The sequence below is a fragment of the Branchiostoma belcheri genome, unplaced genomic scaffold (assembly GCF_001625305.1).
Source record: "Branchiostoma belcheri isolate BF01 breed outbred unplaced genomic scaffold, Haploidv18h27 scaffold77, whole genome shotgun sequence".
In the NCBI taxonomy this organism is placed as follows: Eukaryota; Metazoa; Chordata; class Leptocardii; order Amphioxiformes; family Branchiostomatidae; genus Branchiostoma; species Branchiostoma belcheri.
Genome location: NW_017804431.1, coordinates 893418 through 915008, shown reverse-complemented (window position 1 = coordinate 915008; position 21591 = coordinate 893418). Strand labels below are relative to the sequence as shown.

The 21591-nt window shown below is 40.9% G+C and overlaps 2 protein-coding genes across 4 annotated transcripts in view; one reads left to right on the top strand and one right to left on the bottom strand.

Moving 5' to 3' along the window:
* Positions 1-8395: 8395 nt before the first annotated feature.
* Positions 8396-15664, bottom strand: LOC109485648 (interferon regulatory factor 5-like). 3 transcript variants are annotated; one of them, XM_019789337.1, is made up of 10 exons: positions 15609-15664; positions 13858-13957; positions 13322-13422; positions 12532-12724; positions 11881-11943; positions 11520-11663; positions 10592-10765; positions 9906-10036; positions 9444-9671; positions 8396-9057 (listed from the first exon to the last, which is right to left on the bottom strand). In XM_019789337.1, exons 2-10 carry the CDS (start codon positions 13931-13933, stop codon positions 8680-8682), a joined length of 1488 nt encoding a protein of 495 aa, XP_019644896.1. In that variant the 5' UTR covers positions 13934-13957; positions 15609-15664; the 3' UTR covers positions 8396-8679. The 3 variants fall into 3 exon arrangements, with proteins under 3 accessions (XP_019644896.1, XP_019644897.1, XP_019644898.1); XM_019789338.1 differs by lacking the exon at positions 15609-15664 and adding an exon at positions 14675-14803; XM_019789339.1 differs by lacking the exon at positions 15609-15664 and adding an exon at positions 14679-14803.
* Positions 15665-18991: 3327 nt separating this feature from the next.
* Positions 18992-21591, top strand: part of LOC109485569 (microfibril-associated glycoprotein 4-like) — a 4787-nt gene continuing 2187 nt past the window's right edge. Inside the window, exon 1 of the mRNA XM_019789255.1 lies at positions 18992-19300. Coding sequence (XP_019644814.1) covers positions 18992-19300 — 309 coding nt within the window. The remainder of the gene's footprint in view (positions 19301-21591) is intronic.

Sequence of the window (21591 nt, the reverse complement as noted above, 5' to 3'; positions counted from 1 at the left end):
TGTGGTTAAGTGGCTTTGCCTAGTCTTGAGGAGGCATCAAAGGGTGGGATTTCGGAAAATGTTAATTGTATATTGGTAGCAATTTATTGCTCTGCAGCCTAAATGGCGATGTTCGTTTTTTTTTTACCTGATCATCGGTCTCCTTTCGTCCCGATCTTGCTCCAGGAGGGTCCCTTCTTTGGTGACTGAACAAGCCTTTCCTTTCTAATCTTATCTTGGAAGTTCATCTGTGTTGGTAGAAGTGATCGATTATGAACAATACTGAACTGTAATTGCTAACACAAGAATTGGACTCATTCCTTGACAAAAATTCCCGAGTCGTACAGTCGAAAACTGGGTGAGTCCAATTTCGTGTGTTGGCAATTACAGTTCAATCTCGTTCATAAAGCCTATCCTTGTCTTAAAACTTACAGACTAGCACAGTCATACACAGTGTATATGTATTTGAGAGGTCAAGGAGACCTATGTAACAAAACAAGTTGACATGAGTTACATCAGTGACCCAGATACTCTGATCGGTAAGTGTATTGGAATTTTTAAAGTGCTGAAGGTGTGGCCTTCAAATTAAGACATAAGAGACACACTTTAGGGTGATTACACTATTTAAGCCCCAAAACCCCGATTAAAGTATTTGCCATCCCCAGTTGTCAATATGTATCTTACCAGTAAGTTATCTTACAAGTGAGCCCCGGAGAATCAATCCCGTTTGAATTATCCATGAGCGAGATCGTCGGTTTCAATTATAACTTCCCAAACTGCTCTGATGTATGCTGCTTTTACCTCTATGTGGTTAAGCACACCTTCTGCCTGTTACTGTGCCCCTCCATAAGTTATCAATCGGTGAATAGTATCATCAGGTTGGAAAATCATTTCCAGTAGGTATTGCAATAAGGATGATGGAAGCTCTATTGTCACCTAACGTTTGTTACGTATAAACAATATTGGTTGCGTACAAAGAATGTTGTTACTCTGCGATTTACTGACCAATTTGATGAAATGGTTTACACGATGTTATCGCTAATGTATTTAGCCACTCTTAATGCTACATGTATCATACCCATAGTAAGTTTGTTACGGTGTATTACTTTCTTATCCTTAGCCACTTCTAAGTGTAACAACGGATTAGGCAAAGAGCTTGATGACGAAAGGACGTTCATTAAAACTGCAAACTGCCTGGAAATGCTTGTGCTGGATCCGTAAGCTTGGTCTGAAGATAGTAGTGATAAATCTTTCACAATTTATGTACCCGTGAGAGATAGCTAAGCTCGCCAATCTTCGGTATAATTGAACCCTGAATTTTTAATGAAGGAAGCTTTCCTAATCTCCCGTTCTTAGGGAGGATTACAACTTGTAATTACTTTCCTATCCACTTAGACTATGAGTGGATTATTTTATTTATTTATTTATTGTTTGTGTCAGGCGTAATGCCCTTATCACAATGCACCATCTACGCAATACTGTGTACAAATACAAATGTTTACTTAACATTAACATGTAGTTCAAAAGACTGTAGCTAGATTAAATAGCTAGAATTTTTCAATAGAAATTGAGATTTGAGAAATATCAATTCAATGCGTACGCCGGTCTTGAAACAAGGTTTTATGTACACTTGAGTTGTAAAAGGCCAGGCAGTTTGAATGAATGGTTTATTTTCAATGCGTAACACAAGTACACATCGTACAAAACAAACAGTAGCAGCCATTATCAGCTGAAATGATGTATGATTTACAGTACATTGCTAAAAAGCTCCACTTGGTAAGCGATAACCACAGAAGACAACTGTTTAAAATGTTTGTCCAATGTGGTAACAATCTCGGGGTCATCGCCCCATTCTTCAGTATCGTGATGTGATTTGAGTCATCTTGCCAAAGCACCAGGATAGGATAATTGGTGACACCACTATCTCGTGATGGTGTGAGTGAGGTCGTGAGGGTTAAGACCTAAAAGATGAAAAGGGTATACAGCTAGGAATGATTGTTTTCTAAATAGCTTTCGGGTCGAATAGGCTAACTACTGTTAGCGAAATAGCAGGCCTGAATCCAGATAACGATGTGATACTGACTTTTTACAATTCTGTTGGGGTCATGTAGGTTACATGGTGTGGACTAGATAAAAGAAAAAAAAGCGGCAGCACTCAAATTTAAGTTTACCAAAGGCAACAATGTTAATGAAAATTGACCAGTAGCAATATGGGTAATAAAGATATGGCGTTTGTTATATATAAATGTCATCATTGTATAGGGGTTAGAAACTGCAATTTGAATGGTAAGGGACTGAAGACAATTACGACGACTCGAGGCAAGTGTTTGATGGTTGAAGTTCAAGGTTTGAGTTGGATGAAGAGCAGGTCAGTAAAAAGCTATTGACGTTGTCTTGATTAGCAAGAAAGATGCATGATCAATCATTTGTGGTTAGTCGTCTTTGCTGTCATCTCTGATCTTTTATTCGACTTTTCTTTAACTTTGAAGTTACACCGTTGACCGTGACCGCGTTTCAAGTGTTCTTTGTACTAGGGATGTATCGTTGTCTACTAGACAATTAGAAGAAAGTCTTCGACTTGCAGTTATCAAGTGCGACGTGTGGTCATTGACCGCTGTGGCAGAGCTAGAGGGCCGTTCTTTGTCTGGTTCTGGCCTTTTTCAAAGTTAAAATTGGATAAGCTTTGCTTCATTTGAGCAGTTACGTAGACAAGTGTGGTAGTGAACTGCACGTACCGTATACTTGGCTATCATCATATTTTAAAACAGTAGTAGACATTCTTCCATCTCGAGAGTTAAACTTCAGTTACTTAAATTGCAAACTAATCATCAATCTTATTATTAAATCGACAGAGAGAAGAAATAATGGTGTATAAAGAAACCACTTTACAAGTGATAGTAAATACTGGACTGTTCCGCACTGTATGTATTGCATTTTTGTCAATAAAGTTATTAAAAAAACTAAATACTGGACGATCAGCAATTACCACATAACCGTTTCCAGCAAGCAGAAGTTCTATCTTATTTCAATAATGTTTGAGCTTGTTCAAACCTTTGATACTAATCAGTGCAAGGTCATAGCGAAATCAGACTTGCATTGTCTGCACTGTCAGCCGGTCATCAGGGGGTAATGAACAACTCAAAACATGGAGATTAGTACTCAAATTGCAAAATAACCATCATCTTATTATTAAATCGGCTAATAGATGAAATAAAGATGTATAAAGATACGGAGTTATACGTGATAGCGAATGCTGGACGATTTTATTTCATTTTTATTTATTTACCCGTGGGTTTACATTTTTATCACGTGCTAATGTAAACAGTAGCCTGGATTGTAACACTCCTGGCTAACCAGTGGTTTACAGCAGCTGCAAGGTTCTAGCTACATGCAGAAGTCCTGATGGTGGAGAGAAGATGCCGGTGTAATTTTGTTTTGAATGACTGGAGGTTGTTGTCAGTGATCAGTCGCTGTGGCGGCCATTTTCAATGCTCCTTGGACGGTCAGCAATTGCCACATAACCGTTTCCAGCATACTATGCCAATAGTTCTATTTCTTCACAGTTCCATAATGTTTGAGCTTATGTACTAATCAGTTAAAGGTCATGGCGAAATCAGACTTGCATTGTCTGCAGTGTCAGCCGGTCATCGGAGGGTAATGAACAACTCAAAACATGGAGATTGATTGTGTAGTTTGTGATCGCAATAACACAGGGTCTTAGGCCTGTCATACACTTTGAATAGAAGCAATCAATTAAGTATCAGCCAAAAGCAATGATTTCCTACTCTCCAAGCAGAGGTTGTGGGGGAATGATCGTTAGCTTTTTATATATGGCCGTTTTGTTTGTCGCTTCCATTTTCTCTGGCTAATGGATACTGTCTGGCCACCGAAAGGGATCTGCTTGGAGATCACTGATTTCCATACACGCCATCAGTTTTTTCCTAATTATCCTGAAAGCAGTTTTCTACGTTTCATTTTTTTTAAATTAAAGCAACAGGTGGAAGAATAGAAGACAATGTGTGCGATGGATTTACACTTTCTTCTTTGGACATTATTTCTTTTCTTTCTTTATTGGCAATGACAACATACAGATCAATACACAAGTAATCAAGGCAGTGGTGACTGGCAGCAGATAACCCACAAATACATACGTAGAGACAAACATCAAATAAAGAAATCTACTATAAATACAACACCTGAAAAAGATAACATATTGTAACTGGTTACAAAATACAGTACTATGATATATAATAAAATTATTGTTCTAGCCTTTCAAATACCTCACCTCTTTGCGCTCTGCTTCGTTTGACCCTTTGGCCTACCTTTTCCTATGTCTGCATTTTCTCGCCCCGTTATAGATATGTACATTACAGATTTCCAATGTCGCCACGGTGCACTTGGCCGCTATATGCCATTGATATTATGCCGTGGCAAATGGTTAAACCCGTAAACTACATTGGCATAGACGAGCAATTCGTCAGTCAATATAGCTTTCGTTATATATCGAAATTATTTCGTCTGGGGGAAATAAAACGAGATATAAAGTACAGTTGTGCTATTCTATTATCTTAGCCAATGGCCTTTGGTATTCTATTGATGATAATGCGACAGGACGTTAAATTGAAGGACTAAAACGCCATAGACAGTAAAGACAAATTTGGGAATATTGACAGTATTTTATGCGGATCAAATGGTTTGTCTCATATTCATTGTCATGCAGAGAACTTCATTGACCAGAAAGTCAATATAACGTTCTCGAAATGCAAACCTGATGCAGCAGACGTTATTTAAACACAGAAATTTAATGACTGAAAGAAAATATATCCATTCGTAGCAGCCAGTAGCCGCTGAATGAAAGGGAACAACCATTAAGTAGTAAAAATGACATTCTGTTACGAACCCTAATAAATAAAGCTCCATACTCGAAAGTCCTTATGTGATGTGACTTCAAAGGCTGTAAATAGGAATGGTGCTTGCAGTTCAATATGATGTCGCAAGGTTACGACTCAATTCGGTACAATCAAGCACAATCATGTAGAATTGGTCTGGGAACAAATCATTATCTTTGATGAAAAATTCATTTGTGGTCGTCCCCAGTTAATATACTGTGCATGCATGTACAACGACGAGACATTGCATTATTGAATGAAAATTTATCGTAAGACCACTGTGAATCGTACAAAATAGTTGCAAAAGGAGCAAATATATACCGTAAGATGCAAAATGAAAATGTTGCAAAACTATACCAATGTCGTAGAATGCCAAAATTTAACAAAAAAAAAGGCAAATATGTAAAGAAATGAATTTGAAGAGAAGATTATTCGCCATACCATACTCTACAACTTTTTTTGGCAAACGTTCGCATCAGATTTGGGGTTCCCAGAGTATGTCATCCATATAATCAAATCGACATGGCCATGTCGTAATGTACTTTCAGACTCAAAACCATTGCATTTACGGTCACACAGATTGGGAAATTCAGAATACGACCAACAATTACGATAAATTGCTTCATGCAATGGTACTTATAAATATATTTGTTATCTATTTACGAGACTATTACTCAGTTACAAATGCTTAGTTTAAGCTCTTCAATTCGTTTCGTTCATGGGAAATAAGAGACAACTATTTGTAATCCAATAACATTGGCCACAAAACCCACAAACGATGTTGTAACAGTAACAAAACATAATTCTATTGTTGAAACGAAAATAACTAAATTTAGCCAAAAATGCCCGTCAAAAAACCCGTTGCCATGGCAACACCAAAAATCATTATTCTACCGATACAATATTGCAATATTTTAGGAACTATGTTTGGCGGTTCTAGCGCTTGCCGTTCGGACGCTATCCGACATCAAAGTTGGCGCGGGCACTTTTACCCCCCCCCCCTGCCTAGATAGGGTTAAGCTCTCCGATTCGTTACGTTCATGGGACATAAGAGACAACTATTTGTAATGCAATAACATTGACCACAAAACCGCAAACGATGTTGTAACAGTAATGCGGTTACAGGACACGGGCGCCATACTTAAGCATTTTTATCTTTCTTTAACGGAATCAATTATCAAGCGGAAATAGCTTTCAAAGTAGACGCAGGTTGTCGTAAAATGAATGTCAAGATTATTTTCTTGTCCGGTAGACCTTTTGATGCGGCCTAATGACCACAGAGCTTCTTTTAATCATACTTTGATTCAAAGTTTTCTGTTACAGGGTGATCCTCTAATTCTTTGTACTTGTAGCCATGCTTCTGGTTTCATTGTTTCCAAGCAAGTCGCATAGTATTCTTATGTTGTAGCTCGCTATAGCTTGATACCAAAACTTAAAAAGCCATTCTCAAGCATAACACGATACAATGCAAATTTTATAAGAAAACTATTCGCAGTCACCTGTAGCACGAATATGGAGTTATCTCTGGTTTCCACGTTGCTGTCTTCTTTCTGCACGTCTCACTTCTTTTGCATCGTCACGGTTTGGATACACAAGAGAAGTTCCCAACATAGTTTTCAAAATGAAACTTTGACGAATGTACGAAATGACGCGTAAAGAAATCGGAAACAAAGTATAAACGTCACGGTGAATTTTCGACGGTTACTTGTAACGCCATTCCGGATGTATGCGCTTGTGTGTGTCAGAACATCTTTGTTATTGCGCTTCTCAATATTCTGTAATTAGAGTATTAAGCTGCTTAAATCACCGTTTGCATTTGAGCGTACACAAAAATACAGAGTAATAACTAAAGGTGACAAGGTAGTCCCTTTTACTTCGGGTGTTTAAACGCACTAGATGCAAATTGTGTCAATGTTGTTGATACACCTATTTGTACCAACGTCGAGCCATATATATTGTACCAGAGCTTTCCGCTAACTGTGAAGTGATTTCGAATATTCAGTCTCTGTAATCCATCAATCACAAAGAAAAAGTCCTTTTCTTCCTAACGGAATGTCATCTTCAACTTCTGACAACTTGCACGTCCGTGGGTGTAGCTTGTTTTATCAAGTTTCACACGAACTCCTGTCAGTTTGCCACACCTGTGCAAGCTGCACTCCCGCCGCAGTCCCGCGTATTGATGAGGCCACTGCAAGTGATTTTTATGGATGACATGAGCGCGCGCATTAATTTTCGCCTGATTCTAGAAAAAAATAAACAAGATATTTTCATGCCTTCTGACCGAAAATGGGTAAAGATGTCTGTTGCCATGCCGGTAGGTGGATGGCAGATAAATATAAAGAGAGGAGACAAGAACAGGCTCTGATTTAATATTTTCTTATTTACTTTCTTATTTTGATGCAGATATATGTGATGCTGGTTGTGTATATGTGATGTTCTCACTGAATCAAAACCATTTGTACAATGATTGAGTCAAAATTTTAAAAGTTTTTTCGGCCCGCCTTGTTTTTTTTTTCCCCGCTCGCATTAGATTTGGAGTCTACAGAGGATGTCATCCATAAAATTTACTTGCTGTGGCGTTGCCTGTGCGGAAGGCAGCGCCGTGTATCTAACGCGATTTGCCGTGTCAGCATTATCTTCCCCACCAGATGTGAGCTCATTAGTCGCCGCGCCGTCACAGCGGGTTCACCTGTACCTGGCAGGCGGGGCTTTTGATCTTGGCAGGTTTTTACTGTTCTCACCTGGTGTTTATCTATTCAGTACCGTAGTTTGCCAGACATTTTCCTACGGCAAGTGTTATCTGTGAATAAAAGTGGAAAGGAAAGGAAAGGTTAGGACAAGTTTTGACTGATAGGCAACAAAGTCTAAATTGAGGACTATGAAGGGCAAGGAATCGGAGAATACTATTTTTGTCTCAACACACAATCGTTGTATTTGTTGTTGCTTTATTTTTGTTTTCATCTGGGCAGAAGCTTTCCTTGTTTGAAACAATAACAAAATTCAACCAAAAATTCTTTGTAGCAGGATTTCCAAATAGTACCAACCATTTACAATGTACTACAGTATATTACACATTATTCCATCTAGTGTTGTTATCTGAAAGATCTTCTGTTTACGGTTGTGTTTTTCCTGCTTTAACAACTGACACGGAACAGCTCACACGATGATCATCCTGAACATATGGCGCGCCATCAAAGCGCGATTAGTAAGTAATGTAAGTCAGAACTCCCTCGTGGCAAACGAAGCGTCTGCTGTTATCTGTACATTTCACGGTGCTCTGTAGACGCTAAACGGTTCCGACAGGGATTTCTCGCTGCGCTGCTTGCGGGGCTCAGAAGCAAGCTACGAAGATATCCTCCGAGGCACATAAATCAAAATGGAAGCATAGCAACATTGGTCGAGAAGTTTCACCATCCTAACTATCAATACCTGACATTAATCATAAAGAGAAACTCGGAGTCAAATATCTTTCTTACAAACAATAACAATGAAAAGCTTTATTGACAATAACTGTATGTATTATGGATGTCAACTTAATTAAGCCATAGCTTTATAATTATTCTAATTACATGTTAAGGCACGAATCTAATTGCTGGGGTGTCTTATATTTCCTGTACAACTTTAGTATGTTGATCCACGTAACATGAGCTACTTTGGCTCAAGTTAACATGCAGGTACAACTTGAAATTTATTAATTAACAACATCTTTTCTAAATTGATATAATTCTTCTCTCAAACGCTATAGTCTTGGAACTCGTCTTTGATGTGGAAGTGCAAGATATGATTTATTATCAAATAAAACAAACAGTCTTCACTGCATGCCAGTATTGAGAGGAGGCGGTGGGGAGTTTTGCTGCAGGCTGAGGTTGGCGATGAGCTGCTCGAGGTTTGCCACCAGGTGGTCGTCTTCGGTTGGCTCGGAAAACTTTAGGGAGAGAGACGTCTTGTCCTTGTTCTGTCTCACCGTCTCAAGATGCTCGGCCGCCGTCTTCTGGTAAACCGTCACGGAGACAAGGTTCTTCTCGAAGGGTTCTTCGAGATTCCAGGACTGCCCGATGCAGAACTTGAAGTAGGGCAGAGGCTTCTTCTTGCTGCCGGTAGTGTCAGTGGCGTAGCCTTGCAGGATCTCTAGGAACTGCAGAATGTCGAAGACTTTGGTGGGGGTTTCTCGCTCCAGCTTGATAGGGGCCTGCGAAGATTTTTTTTTGCATCATTCACACATTAAAGAAGATAGTACAACAAAAAGTGGTAGCGCACTCAAGTAGCTAAGACTTATTTTAACGCTAACACACATAATGAAAGGATGAATTCACAAAAACTAATCCACTATAAAGGAAATACAGATGATAATACATATGTAACAAAACGTAGTCAAGAACAAAGATGTTGGAAGCACATGGCCAATTTCCCACCCAATGACAAACGTACTGAAATTTTAGAACACTGCAAAATGCAAGGAAAATTGGGTTTTAGAAGCATTTTGTTGCGGTGATGACTTGTTGAGTAAACGAGAAAATATTTGAATTGGCAACGGACAAATATAAGGGACAGCCAAGGAGCAAAAGGGAAATAGACCTGGGATGAGTTAGGATCGAGCCAGTAGACGGCAGTCTCGCAGAGTCTGTAGGCCCAGATGTTTCCACAGCCGTCAAACTGGAAGAGTATTCCGCGTTTGGCACCGTTGAGCAGCTTCAGGGTGGAGTCGCGCTGTTTCGGGGTCAGCGTGTGAGGTGTACAGTCGGGCAGAGGGACTGGCACCACGTTCTCTGGTCCGAACAACTTCTCGCCATCTTTGCTGAAGATCTATAAAGTGAAAAAATAGTTAATTTCAGCGTAGCTTGTCGTAAAAATATTAAAGATTTGACCGTTACATCTCCCACTAATTGATGCCAGGATGACAAAAGATGACGGGAGACATTAGAAGGCTTCTGTCAAAGACAAACTTTTAGTCGTACTTTTCAGGTCTTTTTTTTAGCTTCCCAATCCCCATGTGATGTTGACGCTAAATGCATTTCTGTTACAGCCTACACAACCCACCTGGCATGCATGTCTGCTGGCCATCTGTTCCACATGGGAGCCGTGGAAGACCCTGAAGCCTGTCGGGACGGTGTAGGGCTGGTCCATCACCTGAACACCACGGTACAGTACACACACCTGCACCTCACAATCTGCAGGGGCAATCATATAATGTAATGTCAACATAGAAGTAAAATGGAAACAACAATTTATTTATCCGCAAGGAGGGGGGGGAGGACAGATGATCCACACAAGTCTCGACCTAGTCTCGTGTTCTCGCGAGACAAGGTCACTCCGTGATCAAGATGTACAGTCGACATCTACAATTCACTGATTGATGAATATTCTACTAACTGTTAACCTTACGTGACTGATGAACCTCTTCAGCGGGAAACGGCAACGAACGTAGTGGGTTTAATGCAAGAAGAAAGATACATTGTACTAGTCAATAAAGTAGAGTAAATTGTAACCTGATATGATTTCAAAGCAATCTATACGGTCTTAATGTTTTTTCAGTGTCATCGTAGAACTAACGTAGATATAATTTGATTATGGGAGTTCCACAAGAATTCATTATGATTTTTGGATCGATGGCACACAGTCTCCGAAATGCACCAGGAATCGACGGATTTAGAGTTTCTGGCTTTTAATAGTAGTGAAATGTTCTTAACTATTCTTTGAAACATCATAAGATTTGGATTACTTGCCTTGGAAATTCGAAAACGGCCCAAAAAGTTCCCTTTGTAAGGACGCCGTTGATTGGTCCACAGGCTGGGCACAGGACTCCGGTGGTACGTTCGCTATGAGTGGCTGAGGCATCGCGCATGCGCCCTGGCTGGGCTCGGGGATAGCTGTCTGTATCGGTGTGATGATTCCAAAGTCTGAAATATGGAAAAAGGTGATGTAAAAAAATCAAGGTAAGTTCTTTTATTGTGAACGATTTGGTTTTGTTTATCTTCCCATTATGGTTTATTCTAACGTATCTATAACTAACCACTGTGGGGTCGTGTGGCGTAGCGACAGAGTGCTCGACTCAGAACCAAGAGGTCCCGGGTTCGAGTCCTGACATGCCACCGATCTTGTGTCCTTGGGAAATGCACTTTACACGACTTTCCTCACTTAACTCAAGTGAAAATGAGTATTGTCCTGTCATGTATTTGTCCTCCGTGTTGGCGGTGGCATAAAATAAGATATAATTTGAGTGGGCCGTCGACATGTTTGGTTATGGAATGTTGGAATAAAAAAAACTAACCACTGTTATTGTTCATTTACTTTGTACGATATGTTTGTTGAATTAAATTGTGTTCCACTTGTATATTTGTACCCTCCTAGGTTTGCATTCTGTTTAAGTACCATGTTTTTTTAAAATTAGTCCTATTCGGCTAGAGGGACTACCTGCAAGTATCCAACATGTATATACAAATGACTTTACGATTTGCGGCTAATGTCCAATTACGAATTACATTGATTTTTGCGGAGGCTGCCTACGAATTACGAAGTCTAAAACGGCCTGATTACGCCTTACGAAAAAGGGCTTACAGGCCCTCATGCATGACCTGCCAAGGTAGTTTTATAACGTCATCGCTTGTTAACTTTCAAACTACACGATCAAAAGGAGGTCAGGGTTTTAACTACCTTCTAAGGACGGCATGGACTGATCGTTGGTCTGAGCACCGTCATTCCCAACGGGTATGTTTAACATCATTGGCTGTGTCGGTGCGCATGCGCCCTCATTAGATCCGGGTGTATCAGGTTTTGTCGACAGAAGGGCGTCAAGATCTTTAACAGTGAAAAAAGCAGAAAGTGAAAAGACGTTATCTATTCATAAATATTTATATTTCTTATAACGAAGATTATTATACTACTACTTCATATCTAAGCGAACGTTTGACCCCAAAAATCGACGTTAGAATTGATTTAGTTAATATACACAGTAGTAATATTCGTACTAAAGATTGTCATTGTTGTCTGACGTGTGAATTTAATTTGAGCTCACCGTTGAAATACTCCAATGTTTCCTCGCTGGACAGACCTATGTCGTCTGCTTGTTCTTGTGACACTGAAAAACAAATTAGGAAAGGATGATAATATGGAAAAAGTATAAAAGTGTAAATATGGACAAAAATATGTCTTAGGGCACTTTTTTTTTACCATTTTAGAGTCTATCAAAGCGTAGCAAAGTTACTTGCTATTTCTTTCGTGGCGTTACGAAGTTGAAGGCCCGAAAAGGGTTCTGATATGTAGTACATGTCTTTATGTAGAAAAGTTCCTTACCGTTCTTAGGCTGTTGCACGAGTTTATACACCTGAAAGGGTTTCTTTGGGTCCTTCGCTTTCCTGAGTGCTTTCCTGTTGTTTTTTTTACGCAAAGTCTTCAAATCTGGTAGTTACTGTACGATAAGTGTACAAAGGTCTTTACCATTCTTACGAGTCATTCAAAGAGTTTGTATAGTTTCATGTGGGTCGTCTTGTGTATCTAGTCCACGAGGCAGGTTTAAATTCTGACACTGTACTGCATTCAGTATGTAGAAAAGGTCCTTACCATTCTTGGGTAGCGTTATGAGTTTTTTGGTGGGTCGTTTCGTGAGTGCTTTTTTGTTCTTCAAATATGGTAGATACTATAAGATAAGTGTGGAAAAGTTCCTTACCACTCTTGGGTGGCGTTAGGAGTTTATACACCCGGAAGGGCTCCCGCGGGTCGTTCGGGTTTCCAAGTGCTTCTTGTTCCTGGAAGTCCTTCAGCTTGAAGAGGGCGTTGCGCACGCGCGTCTTCCACTCGCTCCACATGGTGGGGTTTTCCTCTTCTCCCGGTTTCCATTTGCCTGTCTTCTGGGCCCAGAGCTAGGGGGAGAGGGGTGTTGAAGATGGCCATTACTGGTACACATGAAATGACTGAATGTACAATATGTACAGTTTGTATACAATACAGCCATACCTAGTGCATTCACTTGATCATGGTTGTACACTCTAAGAACTTACTACAGTATTGAAGGTGTCAATGCTACAGAACTAACTTGGCTTCAAATATGCCCCCCCTCGTTTCATAACAACTATTACTAACGCCATTCTCCACCTTGAGTGTTGTTGAAGCTTCATGCATGCACCGTTTGTACAGTGCAGCCACAACTATTACAGCACGTGTTGGTTTAGAAAAAGAATACTGAGGGTTCAAAGTTTCAGAACTAACTTGACTTGAAGTATGTACGCCCTCCCCGACCCTCACAACAACTAGCTACTACGCCATTCTCCACCTTGAGTACCAGTTCGCCCTTCCAAGTCAGTGTAAGTTAATATCGATCATCTATTCAGAATATTGTTTATAAACATTATAAATCGATTACAGCTAGCTACCCAATGTGCTTCAGTTGTAAACCTCCCCCAAACATATTGAGCAATTGTAACGTAGTAACTGTTACATGTAGGTGAATCTTTTCTCACCTTGAATATGAGTCCGTCCCGTTCGGAGTTGAACCCGCTCCTTCCCCCGTGAGGCCAGTCTATCCTGAACAGTCCCTCACTTCGGTCCAGCCAGCTCACACCTGTTTTGTATGTTGTATTTATTAATACATACACTGTAGTATACACATAACATAATAAAGACAGTGTGCAGGAGGGGGTGGGAAGCCTAGTTGGCGTATACTGAACCCACCCCCTTAATAAACAATACACGTGGGGTCGTGCGGCGTAACGGCAGAGTGCTCGTCTCGGAACCAAGAGGTCCCGGGTTCAAGTCCTGACATGTCACCTTGTGCCCTTGGGAAAGGCACTTAACACGACTTTCACCTCACTTCACTCATGTGAAAATGAGTACTGTATTGAATGTCCCCTGTGTTGGTGGCGGCATTAATGTATTTTGAAAAAAGACTTGAGTGTGCCGTCACCACGTCTTATTATTACATGTTGGAATAAAAAAATTAAACAATGCATGGTACTGTAATGATTAAACTTATAAAATTAACGAAACTCGTACACACCTGCCACGTCATTTGCGTCCAGGTGAGACACGAAGAACCTTCGCAGTCGCTTCCTGTCGTCAGAACCGTTCGCCATACCTGTGCTGGTTACACCTGGTACCTGTGTGTGTTGGGGGTGGGGGGTGAACTTTAGACTTGGATTGTACCATTCATGTCAAAGGGAAAATAAAAAAATCAACCATACACAAGCTTAGTCCACAACGACTGCAACGGATATAGTGCATTAATTAATCTCTATATTTGCACCTGCAATGGTTACACCTGTGTGTGTGTGTGTGGGTCGAGGAAGTGGGGAGGTGACTTGGACTTTACCATTTATTCCAAGAGGAAAATAAACACAAGTAATTACTTCTGTCAATACAAACGGTCAGCAAGCCGATTTGTGTCTTTTATGAATAGACTAAAAACACTTTATTTTACAACAATTTTAACAGCCGCTCAAAATGCATGGCAGACATCTCTACTATAGTATAAAACAGGAACTACTTGGAAAAGTAGAAACTTGGATACATTGTGTACAGAGATCGCCCCTAAAGTTCCGGTTTTCGTTTCAACCACAAGTCTTTTATTACCACGATAATGTTTCGTGTGTCATGCGAGTTTGGGGCACACTACAAATGTATGTGGTCGTTTTAGTGTTGTCAAAATGATCGATACACACTTGCGTAACCTCTTAAATAATTCAGGCCAACTTGGTACGTTTGTTTAAGGTGTACCTATGTAGGTTTAAATATAGACGTTTAAAATAGATTCCTATGCATGACATGGTATTCATAGGGCATCACAATCAGATGAAACATTTTAGGCTTCAGAGGACCTACGAAGTTTCCGTCTAAATCCTCCCTCTTCTCCCTTTGTTTTCATCCCCGTGCGCGAAAAACCCCCGCTGCCAATAATGGTTTGTCCTGGATGACGTCATATGAGGAAGTGACTGCAAGGTGTTTTCCGCACAGCGGTCTGGCGAAAAGAACGTGCTTCGAGCAAGTTTGCTCGAATGAGGAACTAAGAAAAGGGTAAATTCACCTAAGGTTTGCATAGGGATTGGTCGGTCTTGTGTAGGGACCAAAAAGAATTGCATACTCCCGATTTAAAGAAGTTTGGACGTAACGACATGCGATCGTAGAACGGTAGAAAGAATATCGGACGATATGTTCCCTAGCTCGCGCCAAAGAAGGTGCTCGCCAGCATTTCTAGGCACCACTATGACCGTATTTGGTCCGTCAGTAAAATCAAGGACATTCTACGTCCTTGGTAAAATCTATACCCTTCACTGCCTTGTACTGAATTGTTAAGTAAGGTGCTAGATAGATTTTAAAAAAGTCACATTATATATTACGTATACCTCTCCCCCTCCATATACACAACAAACAACACAAACAATTCCCTTTCCCTTTCAAAACTACCCTCTCCGTAATCAAACAAAAGACTTCTCAAATCTTCGTCTGAATTCTCTCTGATTCTCACTCACTCAGTGATGTCCAACTATTTCTCTCTCGTTCTACCCCTCTTTTACTCTTTCTCCCCACGTTCTCTGAAACTCGCCTCCACCAGGCCTTTCTACGGGACAACGGATCGTAGAATTCGGCAAAAAAGAGAGTAAAATTGACCAGGGGAGTCAGTCCGTGGGGATATAGTTTCTTTCCCTCCTACCTGCGCGGCCAGTCAAACCTACAAGGCGGCCCCTGGCAAATATTCTCCTATATATAGCCAGCGTAGTTAGTGTGGACATAATGAATACCTGGCCTACTCACCTGAGCCAAACCTTTAAGAAACTGGAGCAACAGACCGTCTGCACGGCTCGCTTTAAGAAGGCTGTTGGGTCAGAAATAGCTCGGGGATTCCCCCATGACGTAAGGGGGATTTCTGATGACGCCATAAAATTCAGGGCTGCAACGTAGTTTCTAGTGCAGTGCAACATCTATTCGCGAGAGGGCGCATCTTGCATATTTGGTTTATTTATGACGATCTATTATGCATGGAGTGGAGCAAGGGGCCAGTTCTGGCCTAGGCATTTAGGCAGGCAGGTAGGTATGTATGTATGTCACTTTGATACCATTACAGTCATACAAAACACAAAAAAGCAGCACTGATGGTGTATGCTGACGCTGCATGGTGATGTTTATTGAGAAAATACACGGACACAAACACACGTATAGACAAGACACTTCCTCAGTTCCTAGTTGTAGGAAATTGGGAAAATACGAAACACAGTGCGGTTTCGCAAGGCCCATTTGATAATACCCACCGATCCCAAGACTTTCACACCAGGCTATCTAACAAAATGGAATGGAACAGGTATGGTGATTTCCAGACAATGACGAGACCGGCTATTTTAAACATCATGAAAAGCATGACAGTGGATACTACGTATGCAGAAATCCCCGTCTATGCATGGTCTAGCATCTAGCATTTCGTAACTATAACAATTGTATTTCTCGCTCTTCATATAAAGTACTTCAAGTTATCAAGGACTCGGTGAAATGTCGTGTTTCTGATATCAATCCTGTACACTCTCGGTATTCTCCAGTATGGACACATAAGTTCCCCGTTCCTTTTGTAGACAAAGCCAAAAGTTCTGGCGTGATAATAAAGTTTTCACATAGCCGGAGAACAAGTGTAAACCAGTCTGAAGTTTAGCGGCATTGCCAGGTTACCGCACTAATAGAATTGTTTTTGTTATGTCTCCGTGGGCATTTTTGTCATTGAGAACATGTTAAGTTACTTATAGGACCTTTATTGAGACCATGTATTCTCCTGTCCCACGGTCATGCGTTGCATTTTGAAAACCAGCAGTGTTTGAGCTGACGCCGCGTCTGGGCACTACTACAGCGGTGAGTGGAAACCTTTACTTGTTTTTCTTTCTTCTTGTCATTACCTATACTGTACTAAGTGTACTTTATACATGCAGATTTATTTTAGCTGTTTATGATGGTTGTAAGATGAGAGAAGTGCACTTATAACGAGTTGTTCTTTCTTGAACCAGCCTGTTTCAATTGTAGTACATACATCAGCTTTTCGTAACTATAATCATTTCTCTCTCTTCGTATAAAGTACCTTAAGTTGGCAAGGTTTCGGTAAAATGTAGTGTTTCTGATATTAATTCTGTGCACTCTCGGTATTTTCCACTATGGACATATGAGTTCTTCGTTCCTTCTTTAGACAAAGCCAACAGTTTTAGCGGGATAATAAAGTTTCCACACAGCTGGAGAACAAGTGTAAACTAGCCTGAAGTTTAGCGTCATTGCCAGGTAACCGCACTAATGGGATTTTCAGCAACATGCATTTCAATAGAGTCCATCAGTCCTCATTTACTTGTTATGGTAACTGAAAAAGTGACGGTATATCGACATTTATTCGACTCCTGTAGTTTGTAGACATCGCCAGGTTACCGCACTAATGGGATTCTCAGCAACATGCATTTCAATAGAGTCCATCAGTCCTCATTTACTTGTTATGGTAGCTGACAAAAGTGACGCTATAGGAACATTTATTTGCCTGCTCTTGCCGCTAAGAGGGTCCAAATCTGTCGATTGGTGACTGAAGAACAGTTGCCTTGGAAAAATATAGGATAAACGTAGTACTTTTTATGTAGACACGCTTAAGTGCAGCTTGTTTGTAAAACAATTTAAACGTTTCTTTCAACGAAGGATTGTTTTATTTACTGGCTGACTGACCAGATTGATTGTGTTATAGAATTGTTTTTGTTGTGTTTCCTCTGGGATTTTTTTGTCATTGACAACATGTTAAGTTACTTATAGGACCTTGATTGAGATGTAAACCATATATTCTCCTGTCCCACGGTCATGCATGACATTTTGAAAACCAGCAGTGTTTGAGCTGATGCCACGTCTGGGCACTACTACAACGGTGAGTGGAAACCTTTACTTGTTTTTCCTTCTTCTTGCCGCTACCTTTACTGTACTAAGTGTACTTGATACATGCAGATTTATTTTAGCTGTTTATGATTGAAGTGCACTTATGATGGCTGTAAGATGAGAGAAGTGCACTTATAACGAGTTGTTCTTTCTTGAACCAGGCTGTTTCTATTGTAGTACACACCTAGCATTTCGTAACTATAATTATTTCTCGGTCTTCATATAAAGTACCTCAAGTTGGAGACGTCTCGGTAAAATGTACTTAGTCTAGTGTTTCTGATATTAATTCTGTGCACCCTCGGTATTCTCCACTATGGACATATGAGTTCTTCGTTCCTTTATAGACAAAGCCCGCAGTTTTAGCGGGATAATAAAGTTTCCACACAGCCGGAGAACAAGTGTAAACTAGCCTGAAGTTTAGCGTCATTGCCAGGTAACCGCACTAATGGGATTCTCAGCAACATGCATTTCAATAGAGTCCATCAGTGCTCATTTATTTGTTATGGTAGCTGACAAAAGTGTACTCTCCAAGCAGAGGTTGGTGGGGGAAGATCGTCACCGTTTCATATATGCATATATAAAACGGCGACGATCTTCCCCCACCAACCTCTGCTTGGAGAGTAACAAAAGTGACGCTATAGGAACATTTATTTGCCTCCTGTTGCCGCTAAGAGGGTCCAAATCTGTCGATTGGTGACTGAGGAAGAGTTGCCATGGAAAAATATAGGATAATCGTAGTACGTTTTATGTAGACACGCTGAAGTGCAGCTGTTTTGCTAAACAATTTAGAAGTTTCTTTCAACGAAGGGTTTTCTGAAAGAAACAGTGTTTCCTGTGATCCCTGACGGTCTGTGGGGAAAAAGGGATTATCGCTAGCAGTCTTTGTGGAATGGTACCGGTAGAACCTTGTAGGAATTTGGGTTGGAGCGTCGAGATTCGTGATGCAGGCATTGGGACTCAGGGTTCCCATGGCAAGAACGTCCAGACTGCAGAAGTCATTCCTACATCACACTATCAGACTTTATAACAGTCAAATGCAGAATTAGTTTTTTATGTGTTGTACATATAGTCATTGTCGTGAATCTGTATGTTTTATTTATACCTACGTTGTATTTTCATGTACTACTATGTAATGGCCAGCACAATTCAGCGGTCCATAATTTGTTATGTACTGCTGCTATGCTGACCACTGTCTTGAATAAAGAATTGGATGAGACAAAATATGTTACTATTTGCTCCACAAGGTTTCTCGCTCGAAGATGTCGTCCAAGAAGCTGTTCCAAAACGGCGAGGCAGCTCCGGAAGGTTCTGTAGGTCGCCATGGAAACCCGTTGACCAATAGAATCGTCCTGGCGCTGTCAGGACTCGCGGCTGTGGTGAGTTTCGTCACCCTGCTGTTCATGCTTCGGGAAATTGCCTTCATCCAGGAACAGCAGACTACGTTCATGAGAGAGATACAGGATCAGCAAACGGCGTTCCAGACAGATCTACGGGAAGAACTACAAGCCTACCTGAAGGATCAGGTGCTCCAGATGCAGTTGAAGCAAAAGAACGAGGCTAAGGACAAGGTAAGGATGGTTTTGTCACTTTTTTCTGACCATAACCAGAGGCGGCATTATTGGCAGATGTCTGTTATTGTCGTCAACAGCTTTTCAAAGTCATGCTCAAGTTCATAAATGAATGAATGAGACTTTATTTTCGTGTCGTGCGCTTTCCCGCGCCCAGCCCGTGTGGGCTTATACGACACCGATTCAATAAATCATACATAAACAAAAGATAATCAAAGGTACAGATAACAGAATCCAAACAAAATATGAACACAAATAAAGGTAGACTATATACAATAATGGTGAACAAAGTGAACTCATAACAGATCGTAAATGCAAATAAACAAATCTGTACATAATGCAGCTTGTAATAGGCAGCATTTTTGTGCTCTGAATCGGATTTAGGAAAATATCCATCATGAGGAAAGTAGCTTTGTGTGATTGTGTTTCATCATATTACAATACTAGTATATGCTCAATGGTCTTCACTTTATTTGCATATCAATCAATAGTTTGTGCTTATAAACCTGCTTTCTCCTCTGGTCTCTCAGTCACTGACGAAAGCTAGTGGATACTAGCTGAAACGTCTGACCGTTTCCAAAATCATATCCTGTTGCTTGAATAACTGCTTTTTGGCGTATCGTATTACCTAAATGTCTAACCTTCATCGATATACTACAATATAGCCTAAGGCGAACCATGCGACTGTACTTGTTTACTATAACGAGAACACAATTGTCTTATAGGGCCCAGCTAGCACAACTAAAGGCTGGCGAGGTGATGACAGCGCCACCTTTTGGAAAAGTCCGGAAGTGCACCACAGATCCAAGAGGAACTCAGAGTCAAAGACTGTACTCATCCTTGGAAGACGTTCAGGTAAATAAAGTTTGCATGCCGGTCTGTCAGGTGTTAACTGGAAATACTCTTCTAAATCAGGTGTTTTGTTGGAAATATTTTTTTTCAACCTTTATTTAACTTTGAAAAATGTACAGTACAATTGTGTAGCAGTACAACTCTTCGGCCTGAGCCGTCTTTCAAGAGGTCAAGGGGAGGTAGAGGTAGGTCAGGGGTCTTTGCAAATTCTTCAGTTCAGTTACAATCAGTCGTAGGAATACAAGATGAATATATACAAAGTATACACAAACCAAACACTATCTCGGTTCGTATGACTCATAACTCATCAGTATCAAGCATCCAAATTTCAGTTCACATATTTAGTCATTCTAACTTGTGACTTGAAGCAGCCGGTTTTTAAAAGCTGCACTTTTTATTTCTAGATAAAAGTTTCAAAATACACGTGAAGAATACATGAATAAATGTTTATCAAACCAACAGATTTGGGATGTCTGTCAGGACCGCCGCAGGTCACAACCCTAGCAGCCCCGACTGCTCCTCCGCAGGTCACAACCCTAGCAGCCCCGACTGCTCCTCCGCAGGTCACAACCCCAGCAGCCCCGACTGCTCCTACGCAGGTCACAACCCTAGCAGCCCCGACTGCTCCTCCGCAGGTCACAACCCCAGCAGCCCCGACTGATTTGTAGATAAAATTTGGCCTTGAAGAATAAATGAATGTTCATTAAACCAACAGACTTAGGATGTCTGTCAGGACCCCCCGCGAGTGATGGTCCTCCGCAGGTCACAACCCCAGCAGCCCCGACTGCTCCGCCGCAGGTCACAACCCCAGCAGCCCCGACTGCTCCTCCGCAGGTCACAACCCCAGCAGCCCCGACTGCTCCTCCTGCAGGTGAGTTTTGGGGTCCGAGTTTCTCACGGTTCTGGTGTTACACGTGCGGGTCTTACAGCGACACAGTCATACAGTTTCCACCATGGTGCATAAAAATATGACACATCCCAGCATTTCATAGACAGATGACTGTCATAGTGTTGTGTAAAAATGTTTAGGTTCAAGTCCAAAAAAACCTAAACGCCAAGAACCGATTCCGGACTCATTACAAAAAAAAAAAAAAAAAACATGTCACATACCCCTTCTCTGTCGAATTCCAAACCACCTAAAACCTTCCACAGCAAAATCCGTGCTGCAAAATGAAGAAAGCATTGCCATCGGGCATCGTCAAGTGTCAGCCTCCATGTTATATTGCCACAGTTTCGCCCATACAACATTGCAAGATTGCAAACATGCAATTTTGTATATGCCATGGGTTTAGGTCCAGACTTACGAGTCCGGAACTGAACCGAAACCTCCGGACCTGAACCTAAATGTGACTTAGGTAGCACTGGACTGTCATATACGAGCCTTACCAGTAAGATTACCTTACACCGTACAAACATTTTGATGCAGTACAATTCATTTT